This window comes from Heptranchias perlo, chromosome 7 (assembly GCF_035084215.1).
Source record: "Heptranchias perlo isolate sHepPer1 chromosome 7, sHepPer1.hap1, whole genome shotgun sequence".
NCBI lineage: Eukaryota > Metazoa > Chordata > Chondrichthyes > Hexanchiformes > Hexanchidae > Heptranchias > Heptranchias perlo.
Window position 1 is genome coordinate 30,528,841 of NC_090331.1, and position 19,832 is coordinate 30,548,672.

At 41.6% G+C, this 19,832-nt stretch overlaps 1 protein-coding gene across 1 annotated transcript in view; it reads left to right on the forward strand.

Annotated features, from left to right (window-relative positions):
* dars1 (aspartyl-tRNA synthetase 1) overlaps positions 1-19,832 on the forward strand; it is a 73,039-nt gene that overhangs the window by 4,655 nt on the left and 48,552 nt on the right. The window contains exons 2-6 of the mRNA XM_067987215.1: positions 3,365-3,461; positions 4,497-4,526; positions 8,492-8,549; positions 9,500-9,592; positions 11,179-11,281. Of these exons, the coding sequence (XP_067843316.1) occupies positions 3,365-3,461; positions 4,497-4,526; positions 8,492-8,549; positions 9,500-9,592; positions 11,179-11,281 (381 nt within the window). The remainder of the gene's footprint in view (positions 1-3,364; positions 3,462-4,496; positions 4,527-8,491; positions 8,550-9,499; positions 9,593-11,178; positions 11,282-19,832) is intronic.

Genomic DNA, 19,832 nt, shown 5'->3' on the forward strand with positions numbered 1-19,832 from the left:
GGTAATAATCTCCGGATTACTCCCAGTGCCATGTGCTAGCAAGTGTAGAAATAGGAGGATTTAGCAAATGAATGCGTGGCTGGGGAGATGGTGCAAGAGGGAGGGCTTTGTATTCCTGGGGCATTTGGACCAGTTCTGGGGGAGGGGGGACCTGTACAGGCTGGGCGGGTTGCACCTCAGTGGAGCTGGGACCAATGTCCTCACGGGGAGGTTCGCTAGTGCTGTTGGGGGTGGGGGGGGTTGGGTTTAAACTAATTTGGCAGGGGAGTGGGCACCAGGATGTAGCATTGGAAAGAGATGCTAGGGGCACAAAGGATCGGGAGAGATGATAGCATTAGAGCAAGAAGTAGTACGGTATTAGGTGGGATCAGACTAAGGGAGAGTACAAGAAAGCCTAAGACTGGTTTACAGTGCATGTGTGTAAACGCACGAAACGTGGTAAACAAGGTTAGTGAGCTGTAGGCGCAAATAGCCACGTGGGAATACGATGTTGTGGCGATAACGGAGACCTGGCTCAAAAAAGAGCAGGATTGGGTACTAAATATTCCTGGGTACAAGGTGTTCAGGGAATATAGGGAAGGGAAGAAAGGATGGGGGTGGCAGTATTGAATAAGAAGAATATTGCAGTGCTGGAGAGAGAGGATGTCCTGGAGGGGTCATGGACAGAATCTATTTCATTAGTATTAAAAAAACAGTAGAGGTGCCATTACACTACTGGGTGTATTCTATAGGCCACCAACTAGTGGGAAGGATATAGAGGAACAAATTTGCAGGGAAATTACAGAGAGGTGCAAAAGCTATAGAGTAGTGATAATGGGGGATTTCAACTATCCTAATATAGACTGTGATAATTATAAAGAGCAAAGAGGGGGGAGGAATTTTAGAAACGTGTTCAGGATAACTTTCCTGACCAGTATGTTTCCAGCCCAACGAGGAAGGAGGCATTGCTGGACTTGGTTCTAGGGAATGAGGCAGGCCAAGTGGAGCAAGTGTCAGTGGGGGAACATTTAGTATCATAAGGTTTAGAATAGCTATGAAAAAGGACATGGACCACCCTAAAGTAAAAATACTCAATTGGAGGAGGGCCAATTTCAGTGGGATGAGAACTGACCTGGCCTGGGTAAATTGGTATCAAACATTGGCAGGCAAAACTGTAATTGAACATTGGGCAGCAGCCTTTAAAGAGGAGATGGTTCGGGTACAGTCGGGGAACATTCCCATGAGGGAGAAAGGTAGGGCAACTAAAGCCAGAGCTCCCTGGATGACAAAAGAGATAGAGAGTAAGATGAAGCGGAAAAAAGGGGCATATGATATGTCAGGTTGATAACACAAGTGAGAACCAGGCAGAATATAGAAAGTTCAGAGGGGAAGTGAAAAAGGAAATAAGAGGGGTAAAGAGAGATTATGAGAATAGACTGGCGGCCAACATAAAAGGGAATCCAAAAGTCTTCTATAGGCATGTAAACGTAAACGGGTCGTAAGAGGAGGGGTGGGGCAAGTAGGGACAATAAAAGAGATCTACTCATGGAGGCAGAGGGCATGGCCGAGGTACTAAATGAATACTTTGCATCTGTCTTTACCAAGGAAGAAGATGCTGCCAGAGTCTCAGTAAAGGAAGATAAAGCTGAGATACTGAATGGGCTAAAAATTGATAAAGAAGAGGTACTAGAAAGGCTAGCTATACTTAAAGTAGATAAGTCACCCGGTCCGGATGGGATGCATCCTAGGTTGCTGGGGGAAGTAAGGGTGGAAATTGCGGAGGTACTGGCCATTATCTTCCAAACACCTGTAGACACAGGGTTGGTGCCAGAGGACTGGAGAATTGCAAATTTTACACCCTTGTTCAAAAAAGGGTGTAAGGATACACCCAGCAACTTTAGGCCAATCAGTTTAACCTCAGTGGTGGGGCAACTTTTAGAAACGATAATACAGAACAGAATTAGCAGCCACTTGAATGAGTGTGGCTTGATTAGGGAAAGCCAGCATGGATTTGCTAAAGGTAAATAGTGTTTAACTAACCTGATAGTTTTTTGATAAGGTAACAGAGAGCGTAGATGAAGGCAATGCAGTTGATGTGGTGTATATGGACTTTCAAAAGGCGTTTGATAAAGTGCCGCATGGTAGGCTTGTCATCAAGATTGGGGCCCATGGAATAAAGGGGGCAGTAGCAGCATGGATACGAAATTGGCTAAGTGACAGGAAACAGAGAGTAGTGGTGAATGGTTGTTTTTTTGGACTGGAGGGAGGTGTACAGTGGTGTTCCCCAGGGGTCGGTGCTAGGGCCACTGCTTTTCTTGATATAAATGACTTGGACTTGGGTGTACAGGGCACAATTTCAAAACTTGGAAGAGTAGTGAACAGTGAGGAGAATAGTGATAGACTTCAAGAGGTTACAGACAGGCTGGTGGCATGGGCGGACACGTAGAAAAATGCGAGGTGAAGCATTTCGGAAGGAAAAATGAGGAGAGGCAATATAAACTAAAGGCACAATTCTAAAAGGGGTAAAGGAACAGAGACATCTGGGGTTATATGCACACACATTGTTGAAAGTGGAAGGGCAGGTTGAGAAAGTGTTTAAAAAAGAATACTGGATCCGAGGCTTTACAAATAGAGGCACAGAGTACAAAAGTAAGGAAGCCATGATGAACCTTTATAAAACACTGGTTCGGCCACAGCTGGAGTATTGTGTCCAGGTCTGGGCACTGCACTTTAGGAAAGATGTGAGGGCGTTAGAGAGGGTGCAGAAGAGATTTACTGGAATGATTCCCGGGATGAGGGACTTCAGTTATGTGGATAGACTGGAGAAGCTGGGGTTGCTCTCCTTGAAACAAAGAAGGTTGCGAGGAGATTCGATAGATGTATTCAAATTCATGAAGTGTATAGACAGAGTAGATAGAAAGAAACTGTTCCCATTGGCAGAAGGGTCAAGAACCGAAGGGCATAGATTTCAGGTGATTGGCTGAAGAACTAAAGGTGACACGAGGAAAAATATTTTTACACAGCGAGTGGTTAGGATCTGGAATGCACTGCCCGAGGGGGGGGTGGATGCAGATTCAATCATGGCTTTCAAAGGGGAACTGGATAAGTAGTTGAAAGTAAAAAATTTGCAGGGCTACGGGGATAGGGCAGGGGAGTGGGACTAGCTGGATTGCTCTTTCATAGAGTCGGCGCGGACTCGATGGGCCGAATGGCCTCCTTCTGTGCTGTAACCGTTCTATGATTCAATAATCCTAATAACCCTTTAACATCCTCAAGGAAGTGGATGAAATGCACAATCGATGGAAATAACAAGGCAGATGTTAATAAATTTTGCATTGCCAATTAACAAACATTTCAATGACTGCTACTGTTTAATCCACTACAGTGTCCCAGAGGACCAAGCACAGTCGAAGAAGGCAGCGAAGAAACTGCAGAAAGAAGCAGAAAAGGCTGCCAAGAAGGCAGAGAAGCAGGCCAAATTGGTCGGTTTGAAAACATTTTCAGATGCATGCACTTCTATTCGAATTTGATAGATGGATGGCAAGCAGATTTAGATTTGCAGATGTAGCTTTTGCATTTCTTAAATAACATCAATTTACAGAATGAAACACAAAAGCTTTGCAGATCGGCATGCTTTTAACCTTGTCATTCAATATCAGAAATGTAACTGGAACATTAACCTGTTCTGTAAACTCCAGTCTTCCACACGTATGTGAGATGGGGAGTTACATTCTGGATTGGAAGATTTTATCAGTAAGGACAGGAAACATTAATTCACAAGAAGTATGTTTCGTTTTGTTTTTCTCAAGTTTTTCCACTCCTTTCCAGAAGATGGTGACTCATGTTGGGTACAATTCATTGTTGTTAACAACCTTCTGGTGCCCTGTCCAATGGACATTCTTCATTAGTAGGTTCCTGCAGACTTTTTGATTGTGGGGAGTATTGCAACCCAACCTAATCTTGTCCTCATCTGAAGTCCACACAAACGGATATTTTCCAGCATTTGTCTCCGGATTACAACCGGGAGTATCTGGCTGATTTTTTTTTTCTCTCCTTCCCTACACCCCCTGCTTCTCCTTCCATTCATAACCTAGGGACCCATAGGCCCTGATTGTAGTACCAAATTGCTACTGTGGTTGAGATCAGTGAACTCATTACAGATTTAGGATTGAATTTGGGATTTTGCTAGTCTATTTGGCTAAGCATTTACCAACTAAGTCATCAGGGTAACTGTTCAAGCAGTATTTTGACAAAATTACATTAAGTATGTAATATAAAGGAAATGTTTTGAAACATAAAAATTATGGAGATATTAGTTCAGATTTTTGAATTCAAGATAATTAGCCACAATTTATGTAGTTGCGTGGCAATCATGAATAATGGCACACTAGATCTGATATTGATCCAGATGTTTGGGAGCCTTATTAAGTTCAAAAAAGGTATACATTTGTATGTGATTGATTGAGATAGCTGTAAGATTGTTAACTTTCTTCCTGGTTTAATGTTACTTCCTCTAGGCAGCAGAAAATCAGGCAGGAGATGAAGAGGTGGGTATTTATCTAATTTAAAAGTTCTTAATTTTTAAAATTTTAAATAACTTTTGGTAATACAACTATAATCCTTAGTGTCTACAATGCTTCCTAATTTTCATCATTGATAACTTAATGTGCTAAAATTAATATACAGTAGTGTTTCATTGGTGTGCCTTGCAGTTTTTATTTCACATTTAGATTGATTATCCATCAGGAATTCTTTTTTAAGACCTCACCACCTTTTAGTCCCCCTCATGAGATGTGTAGTATTCAGAAATGTTTTCTTAACAACTGATTGTACCATGTGGAAGTTGTCAATATCCTATTCTTCTCACTTTCTGCTGTGCTTCAGGATGGAGAGTTGGATATTTCTAAATCCATCTGCTATCATCCCATTTGGGAACACCCGGTTGCCATTTATAAATGTATGAAATTTGAAAGCAGGTGTTAGCTCAGAAACTTATGGGATCCTGGGCTTTATTAATAGAGGCATAGAGCACAAAAACAAGGAAGTTATGCTAAACCTTTATAAAACACTAGTTCGGCCTCAGCTGGAGTATTGTGTTCAATTCTGGGCAGCATACTTTAGGAAGGATGTCAAAGCCTTGGAGAGGGTACAGAAGAGATTTACTAGAATGGTACCAGGTTTGAGGGACTTCAGTCATGTGGAGAGATTGGAGAAGGTGGGATTGTTCTCCTTAGAACAGAGAAGGTTAGGGGGAGATTTGATAGAGGTGTTCAAAATCCTGAATGGTTTTGACAGAGTAAATAAGGAGAAACTGTTACCAGTGGCAGAAGGGTCATTAACCAGAGGACACAGATTTAAGGTGATCGGCAAAAGAGCCAGAGGCGACATGAGGAAACATTTTTTTACGCAGCAAGTTGTAATGATCTAGGATACATTGCCTGAAAGGGTGGTGGAAGCAGATTCAATAGTAACTTTGAGGGGAATTGGATAAATACTTGAAAGGAAAAAAATTACAGGGCTCTGGGGAAAGAGCAGGGGAATGGGACTAATTGGATAGCTCTGTCAAAGAGCCGGCACAGGCACGATGAGCTGAATGGCCTCCTCCTGTGCTGTACCTACTATGAACTCAAAGTCCTCTTGGACCACTACCAGATGGAGATAAAATCAATCCGAAGTATCCATTATTCCCTATAAAGCTTTCCCACTTTTGCTTATAATCTATTAATAACTAGTGTATAGTTTGTAGGGTTAATTATTTAAAATGTTCATCCTAGTAAATACATTATGATCCCTACAGTTGAGGTTTAGTCAATCAAATCTTTGGCCGTCTATTTCCTTGAATGTAGTAGAGTTTGATACATCAGTGATACTTTTCATGGATGGGGAATTTCTTTCACTTTAAATATATGATTGCAAATTGTTTTAGTGCAGTCCTTTCATGTGGATTCAACTATTGATTACCATGAATAATTTCTCAGATATGTTAGGAAGCTGAGCATTAATTGGACTGGGTGCCATAGTGAGTGCCATAATTGGAACATAAACGCTAGGGCCTATGGGGCCTGTACTCAAAGGCCTCAGATAAATATGGGGCCCCAGCCAGGGGGCAGTTTCATTTAAGCGTACTATATTGTGATCTGATTTGCTTTATTATTAATGCACTGTGTAGACTTTCTATGGGCCTATTTCTTCATTCATTTTACTCAAGTTTGTGTTTCATGGATTGTGGGGGATGTTCTAGCTGTTCTTGGTGCCCAGAGCCCCAAAATTCTTAATCCGGCTCTGGTCACAAATTTGGGTCTGCTGCAGATATCTACTCTGGTTCAGTGGTGTCAGCCACTCCCTTAAGCTGTCTGGTCATCTTACAGAAGCTGACTTCCACTGCCCTATATCTACGTGTACAGTAGCAGGCCTTGGGAATGTAACCATGAAACTTCCTTGTGTTCGGGATGGGATTTCTGCATCTTCCAAAGTTAAACAGAGTTAATGCTGGGTGAGGCGAAGTTTGTTTTGAATTGTGAGCTGTATTACTTCACTGTAGGTAGAACACACAGAACAGTGAGATTGATGAGAGTTCCTTGGTACAGTTGGTACAACATCTGTTCATGTACTGTTACAAAGATGACATATGAGTGCTAGCTAATTCCAGTGGTCATCTAACTTGACATAAAAGCGCTATTTCTCTGTACTCTGTCCTACAGTCCAGGACACCGGTTAGCTCCCGTCACAGCCTTCTGCTTGATTGCATTCTTGGTGTCTGTGTTTTGATTTTTAAAAACCTCCCTCAGCCCCCATAAAGATCAACAAAAGATTTCCAAGATGTGAAGTGTCTTTCTAAATAACCAAACATGTATCACACGTTGTCCATTTTTTTGGGTCTCAGAAACGCATCTTCCCATCTTGCATTGTAATTATCATTTACAGCTGAGTTTTGGACTGTCTTAGGAAGCTAACCCCTTTTAGGCAAGCTTTTGCAAAAAAAACCACACATCTTAGCATAGCTTATTCCAAGTCCAGACCAAAATAAGGGGATGAAAGTCTCCTGTAAGCATCCTGTGTGAAATGAGTTTGGGAGTCTCAACGGTTTCTAGTAAACCTAAACACTACCCCTAATTTGCTACTAATTATCACTTAAATTGGCAATCTCTTAGAATACCACAAGTGTGACTAATATGGTGTGACAAAAATGCATTTTTGTCTGTGTTGAATTCTTAACTTGTATATACAGAGAGTTGAGATCAGTCATGGGAGCTATTTTCTGTAAGAATGAGGCAGTTTATGTGACAATTCAGCAAGCAGAAGGGGTTGTTTAAGATGCATTGTTACTCTGAAGTACTTTGTAACACCTTGCTGCTTATGTGTTTTATTCAGTTTACTCAGTTTAACATTTTGGTTACACATAGTCAGGCTGGGATGTCTCCATAGTCTTCAGGAAGTGATAATTGTATTTGAGTATACAAGCATTCCAAGTTATAGTCTGTGAATGACGATTGATCTAAAGTAATTGAATGATGCAGTTGTCTATTACCTTTTGTTGCTGTATAACTTCAAAGGTGTTAGGATTGTATTTCTGTTGGTATGCATGTCTACAGAAGTAATCCTAAACCACCTTGGCATTCAAATGCCAAATGGCAAAAAAACATGGCAGAGTCTTTTTTCCTCTGTTTTCATTTGTTTTGCACATGCCAGCCCAGAAAAGAGGGGCTCATTTTATGGCACCAGGCCTGCCCTCCATGAAAAGAGAAGGGAGATGGAAAAGCAGCGAAGAATGCCCCAAGCACTTTTGAGGCCATAGCTGCCTAAGATCTACCAGAAAACCATTAGGAGGAGACCTAAACCATAGCTTGATGTAGTGGTGGTGGTCAGGGGAAAATAATTTAAATGTTTGAATTTGAGATAACACATCTGTTGTGGGGTTGTGCCTATTAATAGATTTTGATCTATTTTTAATCAGTGTTAGATTTGGTTACAGTATAGGTCTTTAAGACTCATGATGTTGCACTAACAGAATAAGCACTAGAATGTATTTTAGTACAGTATTATGATCAATAGTTGATCTAAGTATTAGTTGAAAAATATGTGAACAAGTTGGTGAGCAAGACCTTAAATGTTCATTTAACTAGGAGGTTGTGCAATTTTTATGATTCTAATGTATGCAAATATTTGGTTTTGTAATAAACTTTCTAGCAAATTTTACAGCAGTGATAAAAGGCATATATAGTGTCTATCTTTTCATTTTGAGAATCAGATTTGTTCTGTTTGTACAGACTTATGGTTCAATAAAGAACATTTTGATCAGGTAATACTACTTGCATTCATATAGTTTATCACAAAATGCTTCAGAACATGTCACACAGTGAATTACTTTTGAAGTGCAGTGACCGTTATTATGCTTAGTTGTGATTTTTACGATAATAAAGTATGAACTTCTGGCATCAAATTGCCATTCATGTGACAAGATTTATCGGTTATATATAAATTTCCAGTGTACTGAATGTGGATTCCCTTTTAGGACTTTGCTAAAGACAGATATGGAATTCTTCCAATGATCCAATCACAGGAAAAACTGGGTGAGTTTAATTATGAATAACATTTTTGTTCCTCCCCCGCCCCCGCCCCCCCCAAAAAAAAGCGATGGTCTACTGATCTGTTGCAACAGCTGCTACATATCTTTTAACACCACCTCTTTTATGGGCCTCTTCAAAATTGTAGTCAGCAGCAGAGACAATTATGTCGTTCCATCGTGTGAAGCAAGATTGAAAAAAACAGTAATCATACTTTTATGCTTCATGAAAATTTATCATTTCCATCTCAGTTTTGCTTTTAACTATTGTATGAGCCACAGGAAATGTTTCCTTTCTGCCTACAAACACACAATGCTGCTAGAGTCTCCTGCTAATTATGATTTTGTGCTTGCAAATGCTGCCAAGATTTTCCTAGAAGGGATACTAGAGTTAATAAGTCAAAAATGACATGCAAATTATGGAAACAACAAAAAAAAATTAGAAGCCCCTTTCTTAGAGGTCCTGAGGATCCTCATATGAGAAAAAATCAGAAGAAATCTTCTGAAGAGGGTTTAAATTCCAGAGCTTTCTTCAAGCAAATGGTGCTATTGCACCAGCTAAAATGTCAGGTAAAATAACTGAATAAATGCACTGTATAATGTGGTAATGAGCCATACCGAACAAGAAGGTCCCAGGTTTGATTCCTTATTTGTGCTCCACTGGTGTTAGCTGGACTCTGGGTCAATGCTGCAGCTGATTAGTGTGCCCCTGGCCTGGGAAAGGGAAAAATAAGGTAGAGTACCCACTTCTTGATGCAGATATAAATGGTAGAAGTTCAGCCTCCTTCATGGAGCTGAGAAACTCGTACCTGATCCCCTTTTATTGAAAATGTATTGACCTTAAAGACTGAGATCTGTAGTTTAACTAGATTAGGTATTTTGATTGATCATTTGAATATCTTGATCATTGTATTTTCTGAGATAACGCTAAAACAGAGGTATCTTCTTTATGTAAAGACCGTGTGTTGGTTCATGTGAAAAATCTGACAGAAGAAAAAGCTGACCAGGTGGTCTGGCTCCGTTCCCGAGTCCACACCAGCAGAGCCAAAGGTAAGAACTCATTACGGTATTCATTCGTCTTTCACTTTATACTTGGTCAACAGGAAGCAGCTTTTTGGAGGCAGAAGTTTCTCATGGTAAATGTTTCCACTTAATATTCTTTCCTAAGAATAAGGTTTATTTAGGTGCTAACCACACAATAGAGAAGGGGAATATAGTTCTTAACAAATTGAATCATAAGCTTCCATTTTTTAAATGACAGCAATTTTTTTAGTAGAGCAGGATGGGAACTGTGTACGTGTTGTATGCTTTTATTTCTGTTTAGTTTTTGTTTACAGCATCAAATGAAAGATGGTACTGTGTTGGTTCGTTGGGAAATATTTGAAATAAGAATGTCGATTTAAACAATGTCAATAATTAATCAAGCCCCACTCCAGAGACTTGAGCATCTAATCTAGGCTGTCACTTCAATGCAGTACCGAGGGAGTGCTGCACTCCTGGAGATGCTGACTTTGGCCCTATTTGAAAAAGAGAAGTGGAGTGCTCCTGATGTCCCACCATCACTTTTTAAAAAAAATACAGATTATCTGGCCATTTACTTCATTGCTGTTTGTGAGACCTTGCTGTGCACAAATTGGCTGCAGCTATTTCCAGCATTACATCAGAGACTATGAGTACTTTGTGGGCTTTTCAACCTTGAAAGGAGGTGACTGAATGGGGAACTTCGAGAAGTATATAAGATCCTGTATGTAAATTTGGAAGACCCCTTCAAATTAAACTGAGAGGGTAGAATAAAGGTGTCCTATGTTCAAATTAGCAAAAGATTAATTTAGGGCAGATGTCGGAAAGTTGTCCACACAATTCACTTTGTTCACGTGGAATGGATTTTAAGATATGGTGGAGAAGGCACAATCCCGAAAAACCTTTCAGAAATGGCTTGATGCAGTGATGGGGAGGGGAGAAGGTGGGCATATATAGGTTCTTTCTGGATGGATGATATTGGATTGGCCAAATAGCCTTCCTCATTCCTATTAATCTTGTATGTTCTCATTCAAAGAATGAAAGCACGACTGGTAGTCAGTCAATTCAGTATTTTGTATACAATGGTATCTGTCAAGTATGAGAGTCACCAGCTTCACAATAACACTGAAAAATATCGGTAGTTTTTACTATGTGCTCCCTGGATGTCACGGTTATAGACAGTGAATGTTTTAAGTTACAAGTAAACACATTTAATAAGTTAAATCCTTATTTTAATCTGTGAAATGTATAGGACATGTAACTAAAATGTCTAATTAGTCATCTGCTCACATGCTCCCTGGCAGTGGGTCTTTGTTTAAACTACTTTGGCAACCTAAAAGTCAAGAAATAACTTTTTATTTTGGGGTAAAAACAAGGTACAAAATTGTTGAAAGTACATTTAAAAAGTTAATTTGGAGTGTGGGATTCTGTGGCTTAATGTTTCCCTTTAATCTATGTTTTGAAGTGTTTTTCCATGCTCATGAGTTTTTGTGTGGCTTTAAAGGAAAAGTGTATGAATAACAAAAAAAAATGTGACTAAAATGTAAGAAGCAAAACTGTGTGCCAGGCAATCTGACGTATGTAGCACTCAATGCACACTATTTTTATCTCTACAGGGAAGCAATGTTTTTTAGTTCTGCGTCAGCAGCAGTTTAACATCCAAGGACTTGTGGCTGTAGGAGACCATGTGAGCAAGCAGATGGTCAAATTTGCAGCTAAGTAAGTTCAGAATTGCATCCTGTTGTCTGAAATACAATTATGAGAAAGTAGAGTATTTACATTCAGAGCCACTTTTCATGCCATAGTTCAGATATGTATCATTGTTAATATACAGTTCTCAAATCATGTAATGTTTTGAAATGTATGCAGATAAGTACTCTCAAAACACATTATTAAAATTGAAACCTTACCTGTTTTGAAATTTTTGCGAACTAAATCTAATCGGTACATTTCAGTAAGCAAAAAAGGAAATGTATCAAAGGCTAGGGTTCCGTGGATGAACAGGGAGAGTAAATCAAATTTGGAACTTAAAAGAACATTTATTGCTTACATTGCAGTTAATAAAAATGAGAGCCAGGAGAAATATTAAGAGTTTAGGAAAGTTACAAAAAATTGGAAAGGCTAATTGGAATATGTGAGAAAATTAACAAAGAGCAATAAAAACGCTTTCTACCAGCATATGCTTAGTAAGAAGCTAATTAAGGTAAGGCTGGAGTTGCTAAGGAGGAAGCAAGTTTGTAGTGCAGAGTGAGAGAATTGCAAAAACCAGTTAAGTATATTGCCTTAGTTTGCATAGCTGAGGGGAAGATCAGGATTATAGAAACACCAGAAACTTTATTAGAGATTAGTATTTGAAGAAATCTGTTATTAAAGAAGTCACTCAGACTTAGGGTAGAGAAATCACAGGGACCTGGTGATATACATAGAAGGATCCTCTGGGAAGCTAGGGAAGAAATACCCAAGGCTCTGTTTATAATTTTCAAAAATGATGTGGAAAATTGTACAAGGGCACCAGAGGGTGGCATGTGACTCCTCTTCTCAAGAAAGGAGACAGGGATTATCCAGGAAATTATAGGCCAGTTAGTCTTGCTTCAATTGGTGAACTATTAGGGGGCAATTTTAAACATTCCCAAATCAGACACGAAGTTGGCGGTGTGCCTGTGGTGCATGCTGCAATCCTTCAGTGGAAGGCCCAAACCATTTTCAGGTTCGGGCACATTAAAGTACAATTGGCAAGCTGATCAGTCCTCGTTGAGAGCTGGTGGGCAGCTTGCCGAACCTGGAGGAGGGGTGGAGAATCAGGCAGGGAGAAACTATGGGTGAGTTGAGCTGGAAGTTGGCACTATAGAGTGGGGGATGGTTGAGGCACATGGGTTGGGGGAAGGTTTCTGCTGCACCTGGTTCCTCAAAAGATCTCCCTCCTCCCCCTCCCCCCCTCCCCCCAGCCCCACCCTGTTGGAGAGGCCACCGACTGCCCCTTTAACGACTGCTGGTTAGGTCGTTCACTGCTTGGTACAAATGGGCAGAGCATGCACGTGGTGCTCCACCCATTTGCATATGCAAGCAGCCTCCCACCTGTTTTGGGCTGGTCCATTTACAAATCTGCTTGAAAATCACATCAGGTGGGCTTTGGGCGTTCATATAGCGGCCACTGTTTCCTGGCCATTTTCAACTGCCTAGTGCCTTTTAAACAGGGCAGGTGGAAGTTGTAAACTGACCCCCCTATAGTCTAACTATATGTAGGATAAAACTACTCAACACTTGGAACAAAATGAGTTAATCGGGGCCTGTCAGCACAGAATTCTACAAGGCAGGTCATGTTTGACCAACCGTATTGAATTATTGGAAGAAGTAACAGCCAAGATAAATGAAATGCAGTGGATATGATTTTTAACACTTTTCAAATGGCAATTGCCAGTTTCTGTGCTGTAGCTCTATGTAATTCTGTGTAATTTGATAAGTTACCACACAGGAGACTTATGATATAGATAATGGCACATGGAATTTAGGGGAATGTGGCTGCATGGATGGAGAGGTTGTTTGAGGACAGAAAACAATATGTGGGGTAATGGGGCAATTCCTTGGACTAGAAAGATGTGAGTGGTGTTCCCTGGCAGTTTATGTTGGGGCCATTGTTATTTACTATATACACAAAGGATCTGGAGTTGGGAATTAAGGGAACAAAATCAAAATTTGCTAATGACATCAAATTGCGGGGAGGGGTTTGGCAAATTATGACAAGAACTGTAAAGTGTGAAAGACTGCAGGAAGGCAAATGCTAGCAGGATGGGAAGATAGGTGGCATATATAGTTCAATGTGGAAAAATATGAAGTATTAGATTTTGGACATAAGAATAGGGGAAGAAAGAACACCTTAATTGTAAGACTTCAAATGGAGTGGAGGCGCAGAGACCTTGGTGTGCAGATGCACAGGTCAGTAAAGAAATCAGTGCAAATGGATAATGCTATAAAAAGGCAAACAGGATCTGAGGTTTTGTATCTACAGGCAAAAGTAGGGAAATAATGTTGAACTCGGGTAACATGTTAGTTAGGCTGCACGTGTTGTATTACATACAGCTTCGGGCCCTACGTTATAGGAAGGATATAAAAGCAATGGAAAAAGTGCAGCATAGATTCACTTGGGTGTCACAAGCGATGAGGTGTTATATTTCTGAACAGAGACTTGAGAGGCGAGAACCTTTCAGTAGACTCTGCTGCACGTATCCTGTCCTACTCGCCCACCACCCTAGTCCTTGCTGACCTACATTGACGACACATCCTCCAGCGCCTCGAGTTTAAAATCCTTGTTCTTGTCTTCAAATCGTTTCATGGCCTTTTCCTACCCTAGATCTTCAAACTCCTCCAGCCCTGTCTCCTCATGCAAAGTCCCTGACCTCTTCACTGTAACAGATTCGGACTTGACGCCAAATGGTAATCAATGTCTCATTTATTAATAATGAAATCAAACATGTAAAAGTACTCACTATTAGAAGACAGTAATAATAAAGATTAAAACAACATTACCCCATTTGATCTCCAAGCAGAGATCGTAATTAAGGTGGCGGCATAGTCGTTTTGTGCCTTCTGACAACTTGTTAGTCTTCTGACATCTCAATTGATCTCTGGGCAGAGGTTGTAGTCTTCTGACAGCTGGGTGGACTTCGCTGATTCCCCTGCACCGAGCTCAAAAAAACTTGGGATTTTAAAGCCCCCTGGCAGGAACCTTACATCATATATGGGGTTGTTATTCATGAAAGCTGTAGGGTAACTTTACCCCTCTGCCAGTGATCGATGTGACGCCAATATGGTACAGTGGAGTTTTATTAAGTTTCACATAAGGTTCAGCACTATGTGCGCTTAAGCAGTAGTTAGTAGTACAAAACAAGAGGTATATCACTTGTCCTGGGTAGAGGGAGTGCCCACTTCACACTGGAGTCTTGACAGTCACCCTGCCTGGGGTCTCTTCCATCGATGCAGCTGTAGGCTCTTGGCCTTACCCCGTCTGAGGTTTTCTCTTTTCTTCTTGCCCCCTTGATCGGGACAAGGCTCCCGTTGTAGGCCTCTGACCTTGTCGGATCCGGATCCTTTCCTCAGGGATGCCTGGTTTCGCTCCAGGGTCAACCTGTACTCCTGAATGTATCCTCTACAACCTGACTCTCGCTAGGGGTCTCTTTTATGCCACTTTTGAGGATGGGCACAGGGGCTGTTGCTGACGTATGTGTTCAACCCTATTGGGATCTTTCCAAAAGGCTTGGTGGCCAATTGAGCGTCGAGTACCTTTCAGACAAAGGATGAAGGGTTGGCCGACTCCTTATCTTTTTTTGATGTTCAGGGGGTGATGGAGTGGCCCCCCCCCCCCCCGCTAAGCCATACCCCTCCGATTGACCAGTCACTAGTTACCGCCATTCCCACAGGACTGGCACCTCATATTATCCTGTTGTGTTTCTCTCAAGGCCACCTTTAGCAACTTCTAGGTCTATTATCTTATACTCCTGTCTGGGTCCCAGGCTGGTAACTCTTAAGACTTCATTGTCTCATATGGACAGTTAGGTTCTTATCTCATGGGTATGACTGAGTGACTTGTTAGTGTAACTATGGTTACAGCTTATGTGCTGTGCTGGCAATTTCATATTTTTATTTTATTAAAGGAATTTTAAGGGTTTTTGCAAAGCCTGACCAATTCTAAGTTATGTGGTTAATTACTATGTACTTGCTTAATTAGTACTAAAGAGAATTGTAAACAATTTTACAACACCAAGTTATAGTCCAGCAATTTTATTTTAAATTCACAAGCTTTCGGAGGCTTCCTCCTTCCTCAGGTGAACGATGTGGAAACCTTCGTTCCACATCGTTCACCTGAGGAAGGAGGAAGCCTCCGAAAGCTTGTGAATTTAAAATAAAATTGCTGGACTATAACTTGGTGTTGTAAAATTGTTTACTAAAGAGAGAAATGTGTTCATATAAGGATAGCAAAAGGTACATATCACCAATACATGTGGTACAATAAGTCAAGGTACAGGTGTGATTACAGCAATACATTGATTAACTATCATCGGATATATGTTTGGGTAATTCACCTTTTGTATTAATCAAACTACATGTTTGATACAGATTCTACAGGTAACCGTATAATCTTACAAAGCCCTTATAGATTTACAAGGTTGTTTTTTTAACAGAATACAATGTGGCCAGCTTGACCCATCTCGTCACAACATCCTTTTTGGTTTTGCAAGGTGGTTTTGCACAGAGTTCAAGAAAACCAGCTTTGGTGAAACTTATTCATCTAGCTGCCTCCTTTTGTTCTGCTTTTCTTGGGTTATTGCTCCTCAATTAATCACAGCACATAGATGTCTTGTCTCACAATGGGAATAACAAGACTCAGTCATTAGTCAATGGTCAGTATTTACAATTCAACAAAACAAGACAGTACCTTTAAGCTTCACAGCCTGCAGAGCATGAAGGTTAATAGCATTAAGAAAAAGATGTCCATTTGTCCCTATTCCCAGTATTCTTAATCACTCCACTATTGGCAGCAGACTCTTCAGTTGCCTCTGGGTGCGACTCTCTGAAATTCCCGACCTAAACGCTCTCTGCTCGCTCCGCCCGCCCCTCGCTCTCCCTCCCCCCCCTCTCCGCCGTTGCGCGCTCCCCCCCTCTCCGCCGTTGCGCGCTCCCCCCCTCTCCGCCGTTGCGCGCTCCCCCCCTCTCCGCCGTTGCGCGCTCCCCCCCTCTCCGCCGTTGCGCGCTCCCCCCCTCTCCGCCGTTGCGCGCTCCCCCCCTCTCCGCCGTTGCGCGCTCCCCCCCTCTCCGCCGTTGCGCGCTCCCCCCCTCTCCGCCGTTGCGCGCTCCCCCCTCTCCGCCGTTGCGCGCTCCCCCCTCTCCGCCGTTGCGCGCTCCCCCCTCTCCGCCGTTGCGCGCTCCCCCCTCTCCGCCGTTGCGCGCTCCCCCCCCTCCGCCGTTGCGCGCTCCCCCCCCCTCCGCCGTTGCGCGCTCCCCCCCTCTCCGCCGTTGCGCGCTCCCCCCCTCTCCGCCGTTGCGCGCTCCCCCCCTCTCCGCCGTTGCGCGCTCCCCCCCTCTCCGCCGTTGCGCGCTCCCCCCCTCTCCGCCGTTGCGCGCTCCCCCCCCTCTCCGCCGTTGCGCGCTCCCCCCCTCTCCGCCGTTGCGCGCTCCCCCCCTCTCCGCCGTTGCGCGCTCCCCCCCTCTCCGCCGTTGCGCGCTCCCCCCCTCTCCGCCGTTGCGCGCTCCCCCCCTCTCCGCCGTTGCGCTCTCATCTTTTGGTTTCCTGTCTTAATTTCTCCGTTCCTGGCTTGGTGTCCATTTTCCACATGCCTTCTATGAAGTGTCTTAGCCCATTCTTTTACTTGAAAGATTCTATATAAACAATAACTTGCGCCTTTAATGTAGTAAACCCCCCCACACCAAGGCGCTTCACAGGAGGGTTATCAAACAAATATGTAAGTTGTTGTAGAGCTGAGAAGGTTGAAGGGTGACGTGATACAAGTGTCCTTAAGTACTTTTAAAAGGGAATTAGTTGCTTGAAAAAGGAATGTGAAAAGATATTGAGAGCAAGTGGGAGAATAGGATTAGATTAGGTGGCTAGTGGAGAAAAATACTGGTGTAAACTTGATTAATTGAATCGTCTGTTTCTTTGTTACATTGTAAGATTTTTGTACAATATATATCTTTCACCATGTATTATAATCTAAAATATCTTTCAAAATGTTTTAGAGTAAAATTCTCAAAGCTTAGTTTTTTTTAAAATGATTTTACTGTTTTCCTCGAAGATTTTAGAGGATTTTTTTCTTAAAAACCTATGGCCATTGTATGGTTGTAGGGTTTTAATTAGATATCCTGTAGGATGTTTTTGTAAGAGTGATTATAGGTCACTGGTCATTAAAGGGCATTGTGAACCTATAGTTGACTGTGTGTTTACTTTTTTGTAGTTCTCTTACAGCTTTTTTCACAGATGGCTGTTTGTTTGTGTTAAACTGATAAGCTTGGTTTAACAGACCGAGACAGGAAATTCATTTGCACCTGTCTCTGTTCATAGTGTTCCCTGCTAGCCTATGCAGTATTTTTATTGTGTGGGTGTCTGATCACAGCTTCAACTGGAGGGTACCAGTAGACAAATATGTGTCGTGTCTGTGTGTGCACATAATATATGCATTGGCTGCTCATGCAAGAAACATACTTTTTAGGAGAAAAGGGGGATACTTCTGAATTTGTTTTTTCTCAATTATACCTCTTAGTAAATTTTAATTTCCCTTCCCTGATGTGTGTATATTTTAGTGGATCTCCCATGGTGTTGCTAATGATCAGTCGAAGGTTATAATGTTAGGATACACACTTCCAGTGAGAAAATTTGGAAATAAGTGTCTACGGCTTCTATAGAGACAGTGAAGCAAATTTATTAATTGATTCGTGGAAAAATAAATAATTAGTGTTTCCCTTGTAGTTGGTTAAATAGCCCACATTATTTAGATAAAGATTTATAAACAATCCTTACTGTAAACAATTTGTGAACTCAGTCGGCTTTCTGAAAGCGCTATCCACTTAGTCCCATCCCATACCTTTTCCACGTACCCTTTTAAATTTAAAAATTTTTTTATTTATCCACTTCCCTTTAAAAAGGATTCTGCTTCCGCCACTGTTTCTGATAGGGCATTTCATAGCCTAACAACCCTCTTCATTTGTTGTTTTGGTGATCATAATTTATGTCTTCTAGTTATCCACTCGTCAACCAGTGGAAATAGTTTTTCCTGAATTGCCTTACAAAACCCCTCATAATTTTGAACACATCTATCAGATCTCCTCTTAGTTTTTTTTGTTCTGTTAAAAGGAGCCCCAGTTTTTGTAGTCTCATAACTAAAGACTTGCTTCCCTGGTGTCATTAATGTGCCCAAAACAGGACACAATGTTCCAACTGCAGCCTAACTAATGATTTGTATATGTTTAGCATTAATTCTTTGTTTTTGGACTCTCCACCCCTCTTCTAAAAATTGTAGGAAACCATATACATAGAAATTACAATATGGAAACAGGCTATCCGGTCTAACCAATTCTCTCGACATTTACCCTCCACACAAGCAAATCACATTTACTTATCCCTGTTCCCAGATCCCTTCAGACCATTTTCCTTCATCCACGTATCCAATCTAATCTTCAATATTGACGTCGTTTCTGTTTTGACCACCTGCCCTGGAAGTGAATTCCACAGTCTCTCAACACTCTGTTTAAAGAAGTTTCTCCTGCCCTCTGTTCTAAATCTTTTACATTTAAAAGACTTTTTTTTAATATAGCTTTATCAACCAAATTCAAAATCTGACCAATGGGAGGTGGACAGGGTTTTGGGGGTAGCGGACTGAATGCTGGACCCTGATAACATTAGATATTGGGTTGCATGGCTATGGTACTGCTGTGACAGGGATGTGTGGGTCTGGGGTGATTAGAGAGATGTATTTTGAGATTTAGGGGGTGGGGTCTGGGTTTACTGAGGATGTGGTTATCATTGTGGGGGCGTTTTGGTAGTATTTTGGGAGTGTAATAGAATGAAGGCCGTAAGCCATTGCAAATTCTTGCCCAACCACGTGCCACTCGCCTCTGAGGAAGCTTTCGAAGTGTGGTTTTCCAGCACTTAGTTTGTTATTCAGTTTCCTACATTACAATAGTGACTACACTTCAAAAGTGCTTCATTGGCTGTAAAGTGCTTTGGACGTCCTGAGGTCGTGGAAGGTGCAAGTTCTTTCCAAAAGCATTTAGTGTGCTTAAACTATAATTAGCCTCTGAATGATGATAATTACACCATATGCACACTATTTACTTTAAATAAGGACCATACAGTTCCCAAGCTCCATGATGGGGAAAGCCGTTCATGGACCTGCACCCACTCCCCAGTGAGAAAAGCAGTATCACATTTTTAATTTTTCAGAGAGCTTACTGTGCTTTTACTATCTTAGTAAAAGTGCAGTAAGTGCTTCAAAGAATTTATGGCAGGAACATGGCTGATGTGCTTTTCTCGGGATGGGTTGATGGTGAGAGGTGGCAATGGTTAGAAACTTTGGAGACAGAGCTAAGAGGCTCAATTAAAGTAATTACAATAAATATGTAAGTTTTAAGCACGATGAGTAGGTGTTAGACTTACAGGAAGTGCGCATATACACAAGGCTTTACTTATGTTAAATTACTGCTGGATAAAGATAGATATATTTCACCCTCGTTTTTCCCGATGCTTATAACAAAAAGGATACAAAGGAGTAATGTGTGTTACTCA